Raw genomic sequence first — 16,867 nt, 5'->3', positions numbered from 1 at the left:
CTTTCTTTTTTCTTTCTTTTTTCTTTCTTTTTTCTTTCTTTTTTCTTTCTTTTTTCTTTCTTTTTTCTTTCTTTTTTCTTTATTTTTTCTTTCTTTTTTCTTTCTTTTTTCTTTCTTTTTTCTTTCTTTTTTCTTTCTTTTTTCTTTCTTTTTTCTTTCTTTTTTCTTTCTTTTTTCTTTCTTTTTTCTTTCTTTTTTCTTTCTTTTTTCTTTCTTTTTTCTTTCTTTTTTCTTTCTTTTTTCTTTCTTTTTTCTTTCTTTTTTCTTTCTTTTTTCTTTCTTTTTTCTTTCTTTTTTCTTTCTTTTTTCTTTCTTTTTTCTTTCTTTTTTCTTTCTTTTTTCTTTCTTTTTTCTTTCTTTTTTTCTTTCTTTTTTTCTTTCTTTTTTTCTTTCTTTTTTTCTTTCTTTTTTTCTTTCTTTTTTTCTTTCTTTTTTTCTTTCTTTTTTTCTTTCTTTTTTTCTTTCTTTTTTTCTTTCTTTTTTTCTTTCTTTTTTTCTTTCTTTTTTTCTTTCTTTTTTTCTTTCTTTTTTTTTCATGATCAAATGTCTTGGCTGATGCCTCTGCAGTTAATATTGTCACAGCAGGTGTTTTGTCTAATAAGTGTTTTTAATTCCATTTCTTCTGTGAGTAGAGGTATTGTTTGGTTTTAATACTAGGCTTCTGTAACTAAACCTTTTCAAAATATTATGGAAAGAAAACATCAAATATTTTTGTTTGTTGGATTCTGATAAACTGATTAATAGCAAGCCAGACTTGCTGGACAGAAAAAGCAAGCAGTATCGACATAAGTTTTAAGGTCCCAAGAGTGAACTTTTGTCCAAATCTGTTTTGTCTTACGAACTTTCATATTTACCAATGTGTGGATGTTTCCTGAAGTAATGTAGAAAAGAGCAATATAATTCTCTTCTTACAGATATATTTGGAATTTGAAAAATTAACCTGCGCTCTCGGTGTAACGCCTTCACAGTACCAACACCAAAAAAAGACGTGATTTAGTTTTTAATGACAGTAACTAAATATATCATCAACCTTGACTCACTATGTTCGGAATAGGTCTTCCGTGTACGTTGGCTCTGGAGTTACTGTCACTTAAAGGACTTACTAATTTTAAATTGTATCATGTAATTGATTAAATTGAAAGAGTTAAAAGAGTTTTGAGTAAACATTCCCCTGTAAACTTAGGGAAAGATGCAAAGCTGATTCTTTTGTGAAGTGTTCCCATGGGCATCCCAAAATTGATTGAGGTGGGCTGTCTCCGCGGGCGGTGCGAAGTAAAGACCTCTGGCTAGATTTAAAGAGGCTCTCGAGCTGTTGGTACACTGAGTTGTGGAAGGTGATGGTCTTAAAATAAAGTAGGATTCCCGAGGACTTTAAGATAAATGTCATTCTGTAATTATTTTCTTTTTGCAACTTCACCGCTTTTGTTGGCATGGAGTAACTCCCCACGGTAAAAGGCTCAGGTGAGTTACAGCTTCTTTAGTGGTTGTAGCTCTTAAATGGGAGAACTGCAGATACTGAGTTCAGTAAACCTGTTGGTATATTCAGAGAGGATCCTAATGTCATGATGAATTAGAGAAATGAAGTAGAGATGCTCTTTGACACTCTTTATGGAGAGATTAGTATACAGGGAGAGTCAACATTCAATTACTACAAATGTTCTTTGCTCCAGTGGGAAAAGCAGGACTAAAATAGGTACGGGGCTAGGGCAGATGCTCTGTAAACCAGAACCACCTGTGTGGTCTGTGTACTGGAGACGTTCAGATCAAGTGCAAGGGATGGATGGGCAGGTGAAGCAAGGAGCCATGGCTGAGAGAGTCAGTAAATGCAGTGAGACAAGAGGAGTGGCACTATAAAACTCTCCACAGAACAGTTGCTGGTGGTTCTAGTTTAAGCTTTTGTAAATTATTTTTTTTTTTAAATGACGCTTTTAAATCTCTGCTAATGATACAGTGGAGATGACTTTAATCCTACATAGTGCTTGGTAATGGTGGAGATTCTCTGAAAACTTTCTTCCTTCTTTCTGCACTTACAGTCCAACTTCATCAGGATGATTTGTCTATTGTTGATACCCCTGTAGGGATAAGGAAGGCTGAGGAAGAGCCACAGGCAGCCTCACAACTGCTACCTGCAAAGGCTGCTTGCTAATGAGTGGTGCTACCATGCGGCTGTGGAACAAAGATCTAATGAGACCCCAAAGGAGTCAGAGCGACCACAATTTTCCTTGGAGCACCATTTTAAACTTTTCTTTGGAGAAAGTCACGGTATTGCTTAGCGGGTTTTTTAACTCTGTTCTTTGTCATGCTGCTTTTAACTGGTCAATTCTTATTTATTTACAGTCTTTCAGGTACATTTGCATTTCTTTCAGAAGTATGTTGCCAATACTGGCTCTGTAATATTCAACGTTTCCTCTGCGTTTTGTTTTTTTCTAAGCCTTTCCAATCTCTAACATTAAATTACTTGGATACATTAATCTCTAGATCTGCCTGTTGGAGCATGGCAGAGTTGAATTAACTATTTCCTTCAAGTGACAGGAAGCCCTTCTGAGAACTCAGAAAGGAAAGACATGCTCATCTTAGACTGGCACTGTGGCGGTGTCAGTGGAACCAATAACAGATAGAAGTTTCGTTTTGGTTTGTTTTTTTTTAATTAAAAAAAACTGTGGTCAACTCTGGCATTGGGTAGGTCTGCCCTTGATTTGATGTTTCCATATACCTTCAGCACTTTTGAGTTGAAGTCATCTCAACAGAGACGGATCCCAGTGAACTGGGCTATCTTGGTGTCGGAGCAAAGCCCGGAGACTAGTGAATATTACAAAAAGACCAACTTGATAAATGATGTGCAAATGTAGTACTTGTGTAGTGGTTTTATTGTATTTCTTTTTCATTTTTAAAAGCCTGTGATGGTAGTGTGTTTGAAAAACATTTTTGGGTTTTTTCTGAGTGTGTAGGGTAACTACACGCTCCCTTTTCCAAAGCTAGAATGTTTCCATCGTGGCACTGGCTTCTGTCCGAATATGGACTATAAAAGACAGAGGCTTGGTTCAGTGATGTGGAAGGTAAGAGTCCACTGTGTAGGTATTCCTCATTGAAGCAAAGCAAATTGGGTAATCTTCTACAGCTGGTAATTTCATTCTGAGGGAACTGAGAAAGGGATATTTTCAAATTTCGCCCCCCCTGCTTCCCCAGAATAGAAATGGGCTACTTGAAATGGCTGAGGGGCATTCCACACTAATCAGTGCATCTCGTTTTTATGATGCCCCGTGGAGATGACTTTTATTATCAAATACAGTGTTAATCTCGTAATTTATCAAGATGAGATTGTAGTAGTTCTTTCCCTTTGCAAAGATATGCTGACCTCTAGTGTCAGTACATCAGTTTATTTTCTGTTTTGTGGTTTGTGATCAATAAAGTTGATTCACAAAGGAAAAATAAGTTCTAGGTCTCTGTAGCTTTTCTGAGTTCCAGGAATTTCTGATTAATTTAGACTCAGTGACGCTACAAATTCCTCCAGCTCATACTCAAAGTTTAACTTGAACTTGTCAGCCAGATCTGACAAGTTCCATTTCTATATATAGAAATAAAAATTCCACCTTTAGGGAACTACTGCTTTTTACACTTTGATGCTGGGTAGTAAAAATTAAGGTCACTGAATAAAATTACTGACTCTTGAACCTTTCCCAAACTTTGTATTTCTTTCAGACTTTCTTGTCCATCACTTGCTATATTATATGATCTGAAGGTGCATAGGTTTTAGAAAGCTAATTTTGAAGGAAGAAAAATCAAGTTGAATTTTTTTTTTTATACTTGTGTGCTTTCATCTTACTTAATTTGTTTAGCTGATGGTTGGTGGTTTTCTTCTTGCTATCCTGTGAGTGTCTTCAACAGACTTCTCAGAGGAACTCAAGTGAATTTATTTATCTCTAAAAGTCAAAGAAATGTGTAATAAAGAAATTAAAACTGTTATTTTTTTTCCCTGGTGTGTTTGCACCACTTCACAGGTTTGCTTTCTTACTGTTTTGAAATATCTTCAGCTTCTCCTGAAACCAGAGCACTAACTAATAGGAAGCTTTCTAATTTTAAAAGTATAAATATATTTCCTTTGACATATTCTGTGGGCACTGCTGTCTTTTTGTTTCTTTACCATCTTTTCCAACCACAGCAGGTGCTGCTTTTCTTTTATTCTTTCTGGCCTTTACATGCAAAGTGCTGAATTTCTGTGGAGGTAACTAAGTCCATTTATTTCCAAAAGCACCAAAATAGTGTTGTGGATCTGCACCTTTGCTCCTGCAAAATGAGGGAGAGGTAAAACTGTTCTTTACTATTAATATTACATTACTCTCCGATTGTAAGGTGTGACATACTTGAAACATTACAATCAAATGGCAAGGAGCTGGGACCTTTTCTTGTACTCTTCCTCGACTCTTTCTGAATGTGGATGATCTGAGAAACGACCGGGGTTATCCTGGAGCTCTGAAGGTGACAAAGATGCTTGGCGTTGTCAGCTGATTTTTTTTTTTTTGAACCCACTGCGTTGGCAGTGAACAGCTTTGATGCAGATTATTTCCATGTGCTGGGTAATTGGAATACGTACGTTACGAAAAGTAACTCACTACAGCCTTTCTAACAGAGTGGATTTTTGTCTGTTACCTCTGACGGGGATCTAATTTTTAGATGAATACAATAGCCATTTTTTTGAAAAAAAAAAAAAAAAAAAAGAGTAAAGCTGAGCTGCAGTGGTACTCAATACGTGATTTTTGGAGCAATTTCAAAGCAACAAGCTTACTCCAGTGACAGATACTCAGAGGGTCTATGAACAGCCTCATACCATCCTCCAGCTTGGCAGAGATGACCTCAGCAGCGCTCTGGGATGGTGTCAGCAGAGAGAATCTCCTTTTAGCTTCCTTTCTTTAATGGGAAGCTGTCTCAACAATGAGCTGAGGAGAAACTTCAAGAATCTTCTACTTTGATGTCTCCTTGGTATTAAATGGGTGCAAATATGAATTTGCATCTTCCTTTGTAAAGACTTGCCCTGTTACCGAGCATAAGGATATGTTTATCTGGCCTAAAGCTATAAATTTGAACACTACTAAGTGTCATGTGTTAAAAATGAAATTTTGGGAATGCAGGAATAGATCCTAGATTAAGAAAATCTTCCAGAACAGAGTGAAAATGAGGTGCTTAAAGTAATTTAAATCTTACAAGGTTAGCTAGCTGTTAACTACCGTTCTTTCTTTTAGATATTAAAATATAATGCAGGCAGTGGTTGGGATCTATTTTTATGACTTCATACCCACATATAAAACTCTTCAATTTTTTTGGCTTCTACCAAAGTACTTTTTTCTGGCCTGAAATGGATCTATTATGTTCTGCTTTGCCCAGAGCACTTAAAGAACAAAATCAAATTAATTTAGCTTTTCCATCTATTCCCCCCCCCCCCCCTTCCTTGTAGACTGTAAGCAAGCTGACATATGAGTGACCTACTTTGGTATTCCTACTCCACCTCTTCCTCTCTCCCCTTCGGGCGATCCTCACTTCTCAGGGCAAACATTACAGCTATAAAATCACTAGTTTCCATGGGCTAGGATGGTGATGCTTAGGCAGGATTTCAGATTGCAGCCCAAAACTCGGGGTGTTCAAAGATGCTGGTGTGGCCCTGGTGCAGCCGTGGCTTCTGATGGTGTGGGAGCAGCTGCTCCTCCCTTTGTGTGTATTTTTATTTTTTTTTAATTAAAAAAAAAAAAAGCCTTGAACTGCAAGTCTGATGCAAAACAGGTTTCTGCCTTCCTTTTTGTAATGTCCTCAGTACACGCCTCTGACTCCAGGGGTTTTTTGGCTCCAGGAAAGGAAGAATTATAATATTGCCGAAGCGCTGTTGTGTGTGTTTTAACGTGAAAACTTAACCAGAATTTGTTGTACTTACACAACTGCTTTTGGAAACCAATAATGTTTTAGTTGCATATGATAAACTTCTTCAGGTTTTAGTCTAAGAGAACTGAGTGTGATTCCTCAACCTGTGCGATCCAGAGAGCTGCCTGGGGGTGGGATATTCGCCCCCACCCCGTCTTTTTTAGGCCCTGGGGAATTGCTGTACCCCTGTAGTGAGCTTCCTTCTTATACCAGCTTTGCTGGCAGCAGATACCTGCTTGAGTCATCAGTATCTATTACTTGATAGAAGTGTGAGGTTTGGGATTTATTTCCTGCTTTAGAAACAGATGAAAGTCAGAAGGCAGTGCCTCTGCCAGCGGAGGAGAGGATGCCGCTGTCCGTGCCTCGCTGCGGCAGCTCATAGCGTACCCTGCGTGAGCCGGGACAGCAGGATGCGAAAAGATCCAGTTCTTGTGGCAAAGGGCCAGGCGATGTGTTTCTGGGGAGCTGCAGTTCTCCCAGTGAGTCACGGGGTGGGGATGTACTGGAGTGTGTGATCTTTTTTTTTTTTTTTTTTTCCTGGGGTGCTTAGCTTGAAATTCAGTCACCCAATTTACAGAAGTATTAAAAACTTTCAACTGTAATGTGACATACAGTTCACGTGGAAAAATCAAGTTCAGACATCTCAGATTTGGCTCCTCAGAATGGCAGCTTTCTTGACCTTAATATTTCTGTGCATTGATCCGTAGACTAATTCCAGAAGGACCCATTTGCTCTGGTCTGTGTACTGCAGAACCTCAGATTTTGCCCAGCTACCCTTCCTCTGAAGAAAGGATGCCATGGAAGTGACACGGACAAATATAACAGCCACAGTTGTCATACAACTTTAGAAAATTTTACTGTAAAGCTTTTTTAGGAAAAAATAAAAGTAAAATAACAATGTCATACCCAGCCTAGTAGACCTTGGCAAACTGTTTATCATTTAGCCAGTAACAAAGGCAGACACGGAAGCTAGCACATTAGTTCATAGCACGTCGTTACTCCTGACGCACTTGAGTGCGATGTGCTCGCTGGCAGTGGTTTGCGTTGCTAGATCTTCCTCTTCAGAGTTCTGCAACGCTGTTACGCATATTGAGTACAGACCTGGTATGGAAAACAACAACGAGGAACGGGTTAGACACGGCTTTAATTAAATCAGTTACTGCATGTGTTCAGACTGTTGCTAGTACAGTGTATACAAGGCAAGTGCAATGCAAGCTGTTCCTGTAACACATGCATTAAACGACTGTACCTTGTGTAGGATTATACCTCATGTACTCTCTATTCCTTTCTGTTTCTTACAAATAAATGAACGGTGGAGATAGTTGATCTTGGAGTTCTTTCTTCTCACCATACCTGTCAGCTCAGCTCTTGCTGGGTTGTATAGTTTCTGACACCACATAGACACACCTAAATGTGGTACATGTATATACCCTTCTGGTGATGGTTAAGTCATAGGGGAAAAAAAACACCAAACAAACCATTAGAGGATCTGTCAACTTTGTATTTATTAAAAAGTGCATTAACAAGGAAGCCAGTTCTTAAGCATCATCATGGGATTCAGTTTTATGTTTGTTCTTTTAACAGGTCAGACCTTGCCACCTGGAAGACTAAACATACAGTTCATCTGAGACTGAACCAGAATTACTGAATTTAGGTGACTGAAGATGCTGCTGCTGTGGAAACAGCTGTTCCTGGTATCACTTGTTGGCTGTCTTGGAGGTAACAATATCCAATAATCTCTAACTTCCAGTTTAGAGCTATGCATAAATCTCCAGGTTCCAGATTTGAACTGCACTTGAGGAGTAGAATCACGGAGGCTTTGAAATGCAAATGCCTTGTAGAGTTTAGAAACCAAGCATACAATACCATTCTTAAATAATACAAAATATTATCAGGGAGTGAGTTAAAACAACCTTTTTCCTCCAAAGTTACTACATAAGGCTATGCTTTCAAAGCAAGCAGAAGGTATTTGAATACATTAAGGATGTATTAGTAATGCGTGCATCATAGGTATGGTGATTTAATAGCTGCAATATGTGTTTTTCTTTAACTGGAAACTCTAAATTCTTGCTATAACTGGGGATGATTGCTGCAGCTTTTGTCAAAACTTTGTTTACTTTAGAATAGATTTATTTATGAGTAGTGCTAAGTTATCACTGCACCAATTCAGCAGTTCATAGGTTTGCTTTTCCTACGACGCCAGACAATTGTCAGTGTTTGGAACTTGGGCTGCTTCTCAGGTGGTTTCTCTCCTGCCACGTTAGCTCTTCTGAGTCACTTTTCTTTCCCTTACCGAGGTCAGTGCTCATAGCAGCAGCAGTCCCTTGCTTTTCTTGGTGATCTCTTCACTGAGCATGTTTTCTGCTTGAGCATCCCTAGTAACGCCAAGGTGCGTGTGAGGGAGAGGAGAGGCCCCTGTTCTGTCCTTGGGGGTTGACTCTTGGCGACTTCGGTGCACGGTGGCATCGCCAGGGTTGCAAAGAGCAGATGTGGCTGATAGCGCCCAAATTACCTACGTGCACCCTGTTCAGAACGGCCTGCGCTACCTTGGGCAGGAGGGTAGTGTATGTGCACGTGCTTTAATTGAAACGTGTAAACCAAATGGTTTAGAGCCTGGGTCTGTTGTGAATAGATGTGTTTTCTTTGCAACAGCCCTAACACAGGGACGGATAGACACGCACACCTTGATGCTGTGGCTGGCCTGTGCAGTCACCAGCTGTGATTACGTACCGATAGTGCAGCGCGTGTTGTGCAGGCTCTTCTCTCATCCCCCTTCCTCCTGTAACCCGTGCTGATGTGCTGGCTGCCCTCGGGAGGATTGCGTTCCTGCATGAGGTGCACGGAAACATACCTGTGAGTAAGGTGTATGCGTTTAGCTTTATATGGGGACTCAGAAGGACAGGGTTTGCTTTTGGCTTAGTCAAAAACTTTGAAGAAAGGGAAGCCGTGTTGTTAAACCAATCTGTGAAGTGAAAGGCGCTATTATTGTCTCTATCAAATTGAAACATTTTTCTACAGAAAAAGAAAATACCAAGGGACTTAAAGATATAAATTATTTCTCCTGCAGGACTACTTTATGGATTGCTTTCTGAAAGAGGTCTTGAGCATTTCTGACACTGAAACAATCATACAAGACTTGCACAGAATTATTGGTTAAAATAGAGGGGCTTTGCTTTTCTCCCCTTTCAACTGCTGGGAGCAAAGCTACCTTTGTAGTACTACTTTTGAGTAGATACTGTCTTGCTTCTGGGTCCGTGCTTTCCCTGTGTTAGTCTGTCCCGTCCTGCTGCTGTGGTGTAAGCCATGCAATAAGTGTGACTCCCTTTGACCCCGTGAAAATCCCAAAACAGCGAGGGAGATGCCTGAAGTTGAAAATGTGTTTGCAGTCTTAAAATGACTTGAAGGATATAAGTCCGCTCTCTGTAATGTCTACTGCTACATCTCTGTTATCATTGGGGAATTACTTACAAGGCCAGTTAGCCACTGCCGCATCTGAATTGGCAAAATTTGACGTTATAAATGTCAGCAAAACAATTTGTTGTAGCAGGATGTATGTATGCACTTCTGAATCTCTCATACGTTAACTTTGGATTTCTGCTGATTGTTGAGCATAGCTGTTATTCAAAGGATGTATATTATTTGTTAATTTAAATATAGACTAAGCCAAACCATTTTTTTTTTGAAAGTGATTAGTTGATGTAATGAAGGATACTGTGGGGGAAAAAAACCCAACAAACAAAAAACAGGTGAAATCCAAACTTTAAAACTGGCTAGCTACCTAAATATGTTTTTCAAAGTGTAGTCTTACTGGTTTTGATCTGCTGGATATTGCTTTTGTTATATTTACATTGCAATACTTAACTAAAATGTAAGAAGTGATTTATTGCATGAAAATTATTCAATTAGTGATTGGCATTATGCATGTTATTTGTAGTAGAATGATTTCATTATGTTCATGGTTATGTTACTGTTAGATGAGTATTGATGCTAAAAAAAGGCTTGGTTTTTAATCTGTCAAAAATAATTCCTCTGAGTTTTTTTTTGGTTGATAGAAGGTAAGGAAGATAAGGACTAATGACTCTATCTTGCTGTAGTTTTTAGTTACATCTGTACAATTTAATACTTATCCTCTGAATTGTCACAAATATGTGAGATATAGGTAGTGTAAGAGGGGAAGGCTAAAACCAGTATCACATTCATAGGGTAACATCCAGTAAAATGTTCTTTCGGAAGAACAACAATCTCTTTACCCTTATTGAAGTTGTATTGTTTTAAATTGCAAAGCATGCAAATCTCCTGACTTGATGTGTCTGAAATGTTCTTTTTTTTAAATAGAAACCCCCTTTGCGATAACACGCGAGGTAAGGTTCAGAGCCAGCAGGGCAGGCTAACCCTTACGCGGCACCGGGCTCTCCCAGTCTGCCCAGCGCTGCTGAAGTGGTGCAAGCAGTGATACGGAGAAAGCTGTAAACATCACCAGCCAGAGACTGGCAAACAAATACTTTGAGTATGAGCTGCAACATCTGTAGAACTGTTGGTGTGACATGCTCAAAGCTTCACTCAGATCGCTTTGACCTTGGTCATGATTTGTGTGGAGAAGTACGTAACCTCCTTCTACAAGGATGAAAGATTTTTTTTCACCCATCTGTTGAAGGACCTTTTTATACTTTAATTGTTCTCATATTTTCATTTCATGTCACCTCAGTTCTTTTGGGTTATATTTGAAAGCAACTTAGATGAAAAGCAAGTTTTGTTTTTCCTGCCTAAGAAGAAGGATTGCCTTAAGGATTCAGGATAAATGGGAAGGTTTCTTAGGTTAAACTGTATTAACACCAGGTTTACCAAACAACTTGCTGAAAAAAAAAGTAGTAATAAATGTGTGGTTCTATACAAATGTAACTGCAGAAAGAGACACAATATGAAAAGGATGATGTTCGCTGCAATTCATCAATTCACATCTCTAAGTTCAATATTTTCAATAGTGAAGTTGGCATTGACTGTCATTGAGTTTGCTAATAGAGAAATGTTTGTTATTCAGCTAATTACTCTACTAGTAAAATACTTAATTTCCAATGACCGTTGCAGTATCAAGGAAAATGGTGCTAGTATTTCATATTACTAATTTTGGTTTTGTGCAAGGCTCCTCTTTCCACGTTCCTCCTGCTAGCCCTTCTTTGCATCTGTTTCAGTTCATCTCCCTTCAATTAGGGTATGTCCCAAATGTCCATTTAGGAGCCGTGGGGAGTTGGTAGATCGGAGGACCAGCAAGAAGTCGAGCAAAAAACTATTTTTCCCCATTGCCAAAAGCCAGATGGTTTGATGGAACAGGACTGCTTGGAAGCCTTCAGCACCCATAATTGATGTCTGTCCCTGACTTAATGTTGTTATATTGCCGTCATTGAGAATGTTGCTGGGAGTTACAGTCGGCACTTGCGGAGACAAGAGTTTGAGCCAGATGTAATTTGCTGAAATGCCCGAATTGAGCATTTCCAGCTGCCTAACCCATCTCACTCGAAACTCCACGAAAGGTCTCAGTCCTGACATACAGATCTTATTTGGAGACTGGGCATGTGTTTAATGTTAACATTACCTGTTTGCTTCAGGTGCTTGCATATTATTAGTGGACCTTTGGAACAGTGTGCTTCTAAAATCCACTTGGGAATCCGATAGTTGAATTTATTTCAAAATAGATTTTAGTAAGAGCACACTGTAAACATAAAACAAGTTGTTAAACAGTTTTGAGAATATTACTTTTAACCTATCATTCAGATAGATCAGCAGGTATTCTGAGACTCTATAGAAAACAATTTTTTCTTATGCTCTGCTTATAAGCAAAAAGACAGTTCTTTTAAGACTTGTCCGCAGTTCAGTGTTATGAAATAACATCATAGCTGTGGAAATGGAGATGTTGCTGATTTTGGCTTATAAACCTTGACATTCTCTGTCCTTACAGATAGTGTATTTCAAACTAGTTCCCTTATTGCAGTGTCCTATATTGAATTGCTTTTTGTTTATCCTGTGTGAATCTTCACAGATCATCAAAGTGGGGATGTGAGAGTATCTAATGAAAAAAAACAAAATAGGCCCTTGGGTTTTTGTTTATTGATGTGTGTTTATATCTGTATGACTAATGATCCTGCGGTCTTTTTGTCCATTTACCTTGGGGAGCAAAAAGGTGATTACTTAGCATTAAACATATATGTATGGAGTTTCAAACAAGTGAGAAGAATGTCTACCTTGTTAGGAAAGGAATTTCAAAACACATACTTTAATATTATTATGTTTATATTACTCTGAAGATAAACTTCAAAGGTAAAATGAATAAAATATGCAAAAGAAAAAAAAAAAACAAAAAAACCCATGAACAGTTGAAATGCAAACCGAAGTGATGATCTGTGGTGAAGTCATTAATCAGTTCCAAGTGCGTTACGACTTCCCCCTCCCGAGTGACCCTGCTGATGTCACTCTTTTGGCGAACTGGGTAGCAGTTCCTTCGTTTCCAGAACGCAGAAGTGTGCTGCGATTGCAGTGACTGGTGAGTGTGGTGAACATCTAAGATAAGTAAGGTCAACGCCTATCTCATGAGTGCGTAAACTGCTTCTCTGCAGTTTGCATGACGGCCGGCATTTCTTACCACTCTTGCTAATTTTGGCTTCGTTTTCCTGCTGCTGTTTCTTGCACTGCTCAGCTGGAGAGAAGGAGCAGGCTCGGTGGGGAGCACTACCTCCACCAGCCCCAGCTGGCCCAAGTGCTGCTCACTTGCTCACCCAGCCTGGCACAGCAGCATGGACATCATTAATTTCTTTTCCTTCCTCATAATTTTCTACTGTTTTCAGCTGGTTTATACTGCTCAAACTGATTTCTCTGTTCTCCCTGGAAAGGTATCTTTTTAAAGTTTCTCCTGAGGATTAAGAGGAAAAACAACTTTTGAAGGATGTTTGAAGGGGAAGGAAAGCTGTGATTAAAGAGGAAGTTCAAAGAAATGAAACACGGAGAACTGTGTGTGTAAATGCATGAAATCTTTGTTCTTCAGGAGATGAAAGGGCACGTTTCAAACAGCGTGTCCAGGGCAAGACCTGTAGAATCCACTTGGACTAACTTTCTCTGCTAAGCTGCTAACTTGTTGCCACCACAAATAGCATTAGGATACACCATCTTGACTGCGCTTTATCTAAATACAGCAAAACAAACAAAAAAATCATTAAACTTATTTTTAACCCCAGCCATTACAAGCATTGGCTGAAAAATAAATAAATTACTGTAACATGCAGAAACTATTTGGACATTGAAGCCTGGCTCCTGTTTTGGCCCTTCACAGTGAAATTTGCCAACAGGAAGGTTTGCCTTCTATTGCCTTATATAATATCCATTTGAGTTTAAAATTAGATCATGTTATATGTATTTCTTTATGTCAATTCAGGTGTTTTCATTGTTTTATTTTCATTTTTTCATTTTGTTTTTTTTTTTTTCTCAGTCTAATACAGAAAAAACTCTGTTAAACCCTCAGGCTCAGCAATGTCATGTGTCAGATCCACAGCTCTCCTCTTTATTAGTATCAAGTTTAGGAGACTTATGAAATTGGAAGGAATGATTCTTACTTCTCCTTTATTTTTCCAAAGACCACGAAAATAAAGCTTCCGTGTTCTTACTGATTTACTGTTGCTATTAAATCATGCCACGAGGAAAGTAGAAATATCCTCTTCAGAGGAAAAGCTTGGCTCTCCACATCTGGAATATGATTTTATGAGGTGGTGGGTCATTTCCTTGCTTGGGCATGTACAAAGGGTCTCAGTCAGGTTCCTGCTTTGATCCCAAGTCTTCTATCCCACGTTGATTTGGAGGGGCAAAAAGGGAGATCCTACCGAAAACAGAGTGCCATATCATTGCACTTGCCCCAGATTCCAAATACCAGGATTCTGTAAGATCAGTGAGGTGATTGAACAATATTCCTCTTCGTTCTAGGATCCAGTATAATTGGAGACAGGCTTGAATTTTTATCAAATCCTTACTGTGCCTTTTGAAGGCACGAGAGTGCTTTTTTTTTTTTTTTTTTTTTTGGTTCAGTATTTCTTGAAAACAAGGGGTGTACCGAACATCAACATGTTGTTGACTTAATGTAGATGAGGAAATAACTCATGTGTTTCTGGTGAATGCTTGTATTGAAGCTAATCCCATGTAGGAGTATATTTGCAGTCATAAATGTGTAATTCTTAGTGTAGGCTTCTTGGACCTTGGCAGAACGCCAACAATACCTTCCCCTGTGCAAAACAGATACAGCTCTTAGAAACTTGCAATAATTTTGATTTAGTCTTCGGTGAGGAGTTTCTGTATGGGTGAGAATCCATTTGTAGGAAAAAAAAAGCTATCACTACTGTGACACTGCGCTTGTTAAAATTCAGTTTTCATTAAGAGTTACAGCATTCAGACAGAGCCAGTCTGTATCTTAATGCATAATGGTTTTGAATATTATTAGTAATATCCTTTTTGTACATTATACATGTATAGTCATAATGTTAAAATGCATCTATGCCAATAGCGACTGTCAGAATTGTTTAGCTTTGGATTGCTTGTATGTTGCTAACAAGATTCCTTACACTGATAGAAAATTTTGTTTGCTTATTGAATTAGTTACAAAATGAGGAACCAGTCTTGGAGTTCTGCTTTTCTGTCAACGGTTTGATGTCATTGGTGCTTCACACAGATCTGGTAACAGAAACAAAATTGTTGCTGTAAATCTGAAAAGGCACCTATTTTAGATATCCCTTTGCACTTAAATCTAACATACTATCAAGCTTAACTACTCCTCTGTTATGGTGAACAAAGGATACAGCAACCAGCCTGATATTTAAGCTTTAGGAGGCAAGAAATTTGCCCTGCTGCAGGCATCTTCTGCCTATAAACTGAGAGATGGTGGTAGCCTACTGGAGACCCAGTTTCACCTCTTGCTATGAACCAGTGTAAATCTTGCCTCTGCCTTCCTGCTGCAACTCTTGCTTGTAATGCAACTAGACTCTTTTTGCACACTTGTGCCTTAGCATTGCGAGCTTTTCTGTTTTCAGCCAACCCGATGCAGCACGCTCATGTCGAGAGGGGCTTTTTAGGGCTTGTTTTCATTCTTCGTCAATATTGCAAGAAGATGAGCAGCAACAGAGAACAGTGTTAATCCGTTCGCTTGGAATTAAGTGAGGGAATAAATATAGTCTCTTTCATCAGGATCCCCTGCTTTTATTGTTAGCTATATGTAAACCTGGGGTGGTCCAAGTCAATGTAATGGCTGTCATTGAGTCTAATGGACTTTCTCCAACTTCAGTGGATTTATAGCAGTCTGTATTTCTATGGTTGGCATACTCTTACTAGTTACAGTATTTAATTCCTTAAGTGTGGAAAATGCTGTGATATTAAAGCTCTTTTTGAAGAGAGACCTTCAATACCTCTGAAGAGTCTCCTTGGCTTCTGCTTCATCTTCCAAGCTGAAGAAAACCTTCTCTTGAAAAGCAGCTGCTACTTGCTGCAGGTACTGTTTAGCCTTAAAGCTGAGTCCTCACCTCCAGACAATCGATGCTTCATTTCAACAAGACAAATGCTCTCTTTATCTTCAGTAATTAAACTCATCACAGATTTTATGACATTTAAATGGAGAAATTTTGACTAGTGGCAATTGTAATTTTTTACATAAATTACCAAAAAGAAATTTTCAAGTGCTTTATCCTGCAATAAAATTTTGTTATTGCAAATATTACTGAACATGAAGGCCGTACATCTGTATTTATACGGTTCTTCTGCCTAGTGCAGGTTAAAGTGCAATACAGTATAGCACGTAGTTCCAATATACTTTTTGTAAAAGGTTATGGAGCTTTTTTTTGTATCTGAGTTTCTTGGTAGATAGATCATTGTCTGATACTTAGTATATGGCTACTTATTTGTTGTACGACTTCAGCCTCCTGTCTCAGACACCTTGGAGAAAGGAGCTTTTGAAGGTAGGTAACCTTTGCTTAGCACATAGCCTGCCTGCCGCGTGGTGAAGGTTGGACAGGAGCCTCTCCACATCTGTTTTTTGGGTTAGCGTGGTCCAACACTGGCAACTATGAGTTTCAGAAGAAGCGTGATCTTGGAAGTTGTTGCAGGATAGCCAGCTTCCACCCCAACATCAGCCCTCCTGTTCTGTCCCCATCCTGCAGTAGTATGAGGGGACATTAGGAGCTGCCTCTAGGAGAGGCTGTCATCTGCTCTCAGCAAGCAGGGATCCCTCTTTCTTCTCTTCTAAAGCATTAGCTTATCTCTCTTCCCTGTCCCCCAGCAGGAGGTATTAAACTCATTCTTTACTTGCCAGGCTGTCCCAACTGAAGAGATAAAAGCTTAGAGCTTGGCTGTTTTGCCATTCTTCTGCTGGTTTGTGTAATGAAATGAAGATAAAGCTTTCACTCATTACCTAAATAGTCATTCTAAAGTTTCTTCTGCCTTGTGATAGCAAACTAGACAGAAATATCCCTGACTTGCTGTTCAGCTATCTTCATTGATTAAATTAGGGCTACAAAGATGATTAAGGAACTGGGGCATCTCCCTTATGAGGAAAGGCTGAGAGAGGTGGGGCTGTTTAGCCTGGAGAAGACTGAGACAGGAAAAACTTCTTCACTTTGAGGGTGACCAAGCACTGGAACAGGCTGCCCAGAGAGGTTATGGAGTCTCCTTCTCTGGAGACATTAAAAACCCACCTGGATGCCATCCTGTGCCACATACTCTAAGTGATCCTGCTCTAGCAGGGGCATTGGATTAGATGATCTCTAGAGGTCCCTTCCAACCCCTACCAAACTGTGAATCTGTAAATTACCTTCTGAAGTATCTATCGTTGGCTAATGCCGAAGAATAAACGATGACAAAGATGCATAAGTAGTCTCATCTAGTGTGATAATTCCCAGGATTTTGGGTACTACCTTTTAATCTTCTCTCTCTTAACCACAAA

At 39.0% G+C, this 16,867-nt stretch overlaps 1 protein-coding gene across 2 annotated transcripts in view; it reads left to right on the top strand.

The window, feature by feature from the left end:
* CNTN3 (contactin 3) overlaps window positions 1–16,867 on the top strand; it is a 113,399-nt gene that overhangs the window by 24,593 nt on the left and 71,939 nt on the right. The window contains exon 2 of one of the 2 annotated variants that reach the window (XM_075762461.1): window positions 7,492–7,626. In XM_075762461.1, the coding sequence (XP_075618576.1) occupies window positions 7,572–7,626 (55 nt within the window). In that variant the 5' untranslated portion in view covers window positions 7,492–7,571. The remainder of the gene's footprint in view (window positions 1–7,491; window positions 7,627–16,867) is intronic. The other variant, XM_075762462.1, reaches the window with a different exon arrangement.

This window comes from Balearica regulorum, chromosome 10, assembly GCF_011004875.1.
Source record: "Balearica regulorum gibbericeps isolate bBalReg1 chromosome 10, bBalReg1.pri, whole genome shotgun sequence".
In the NCBI taxonomy this organism is placed as follows: Eukaryota; Metazoa; Chordata; class Aves; order Gruiformes; family Gruidae; genus Balearica; species Balearica regulorum.
Note: the sequence above shows the minus strand (reverse complement) of the source record. Positions and strands in the feature narration are given on the sequence as shown.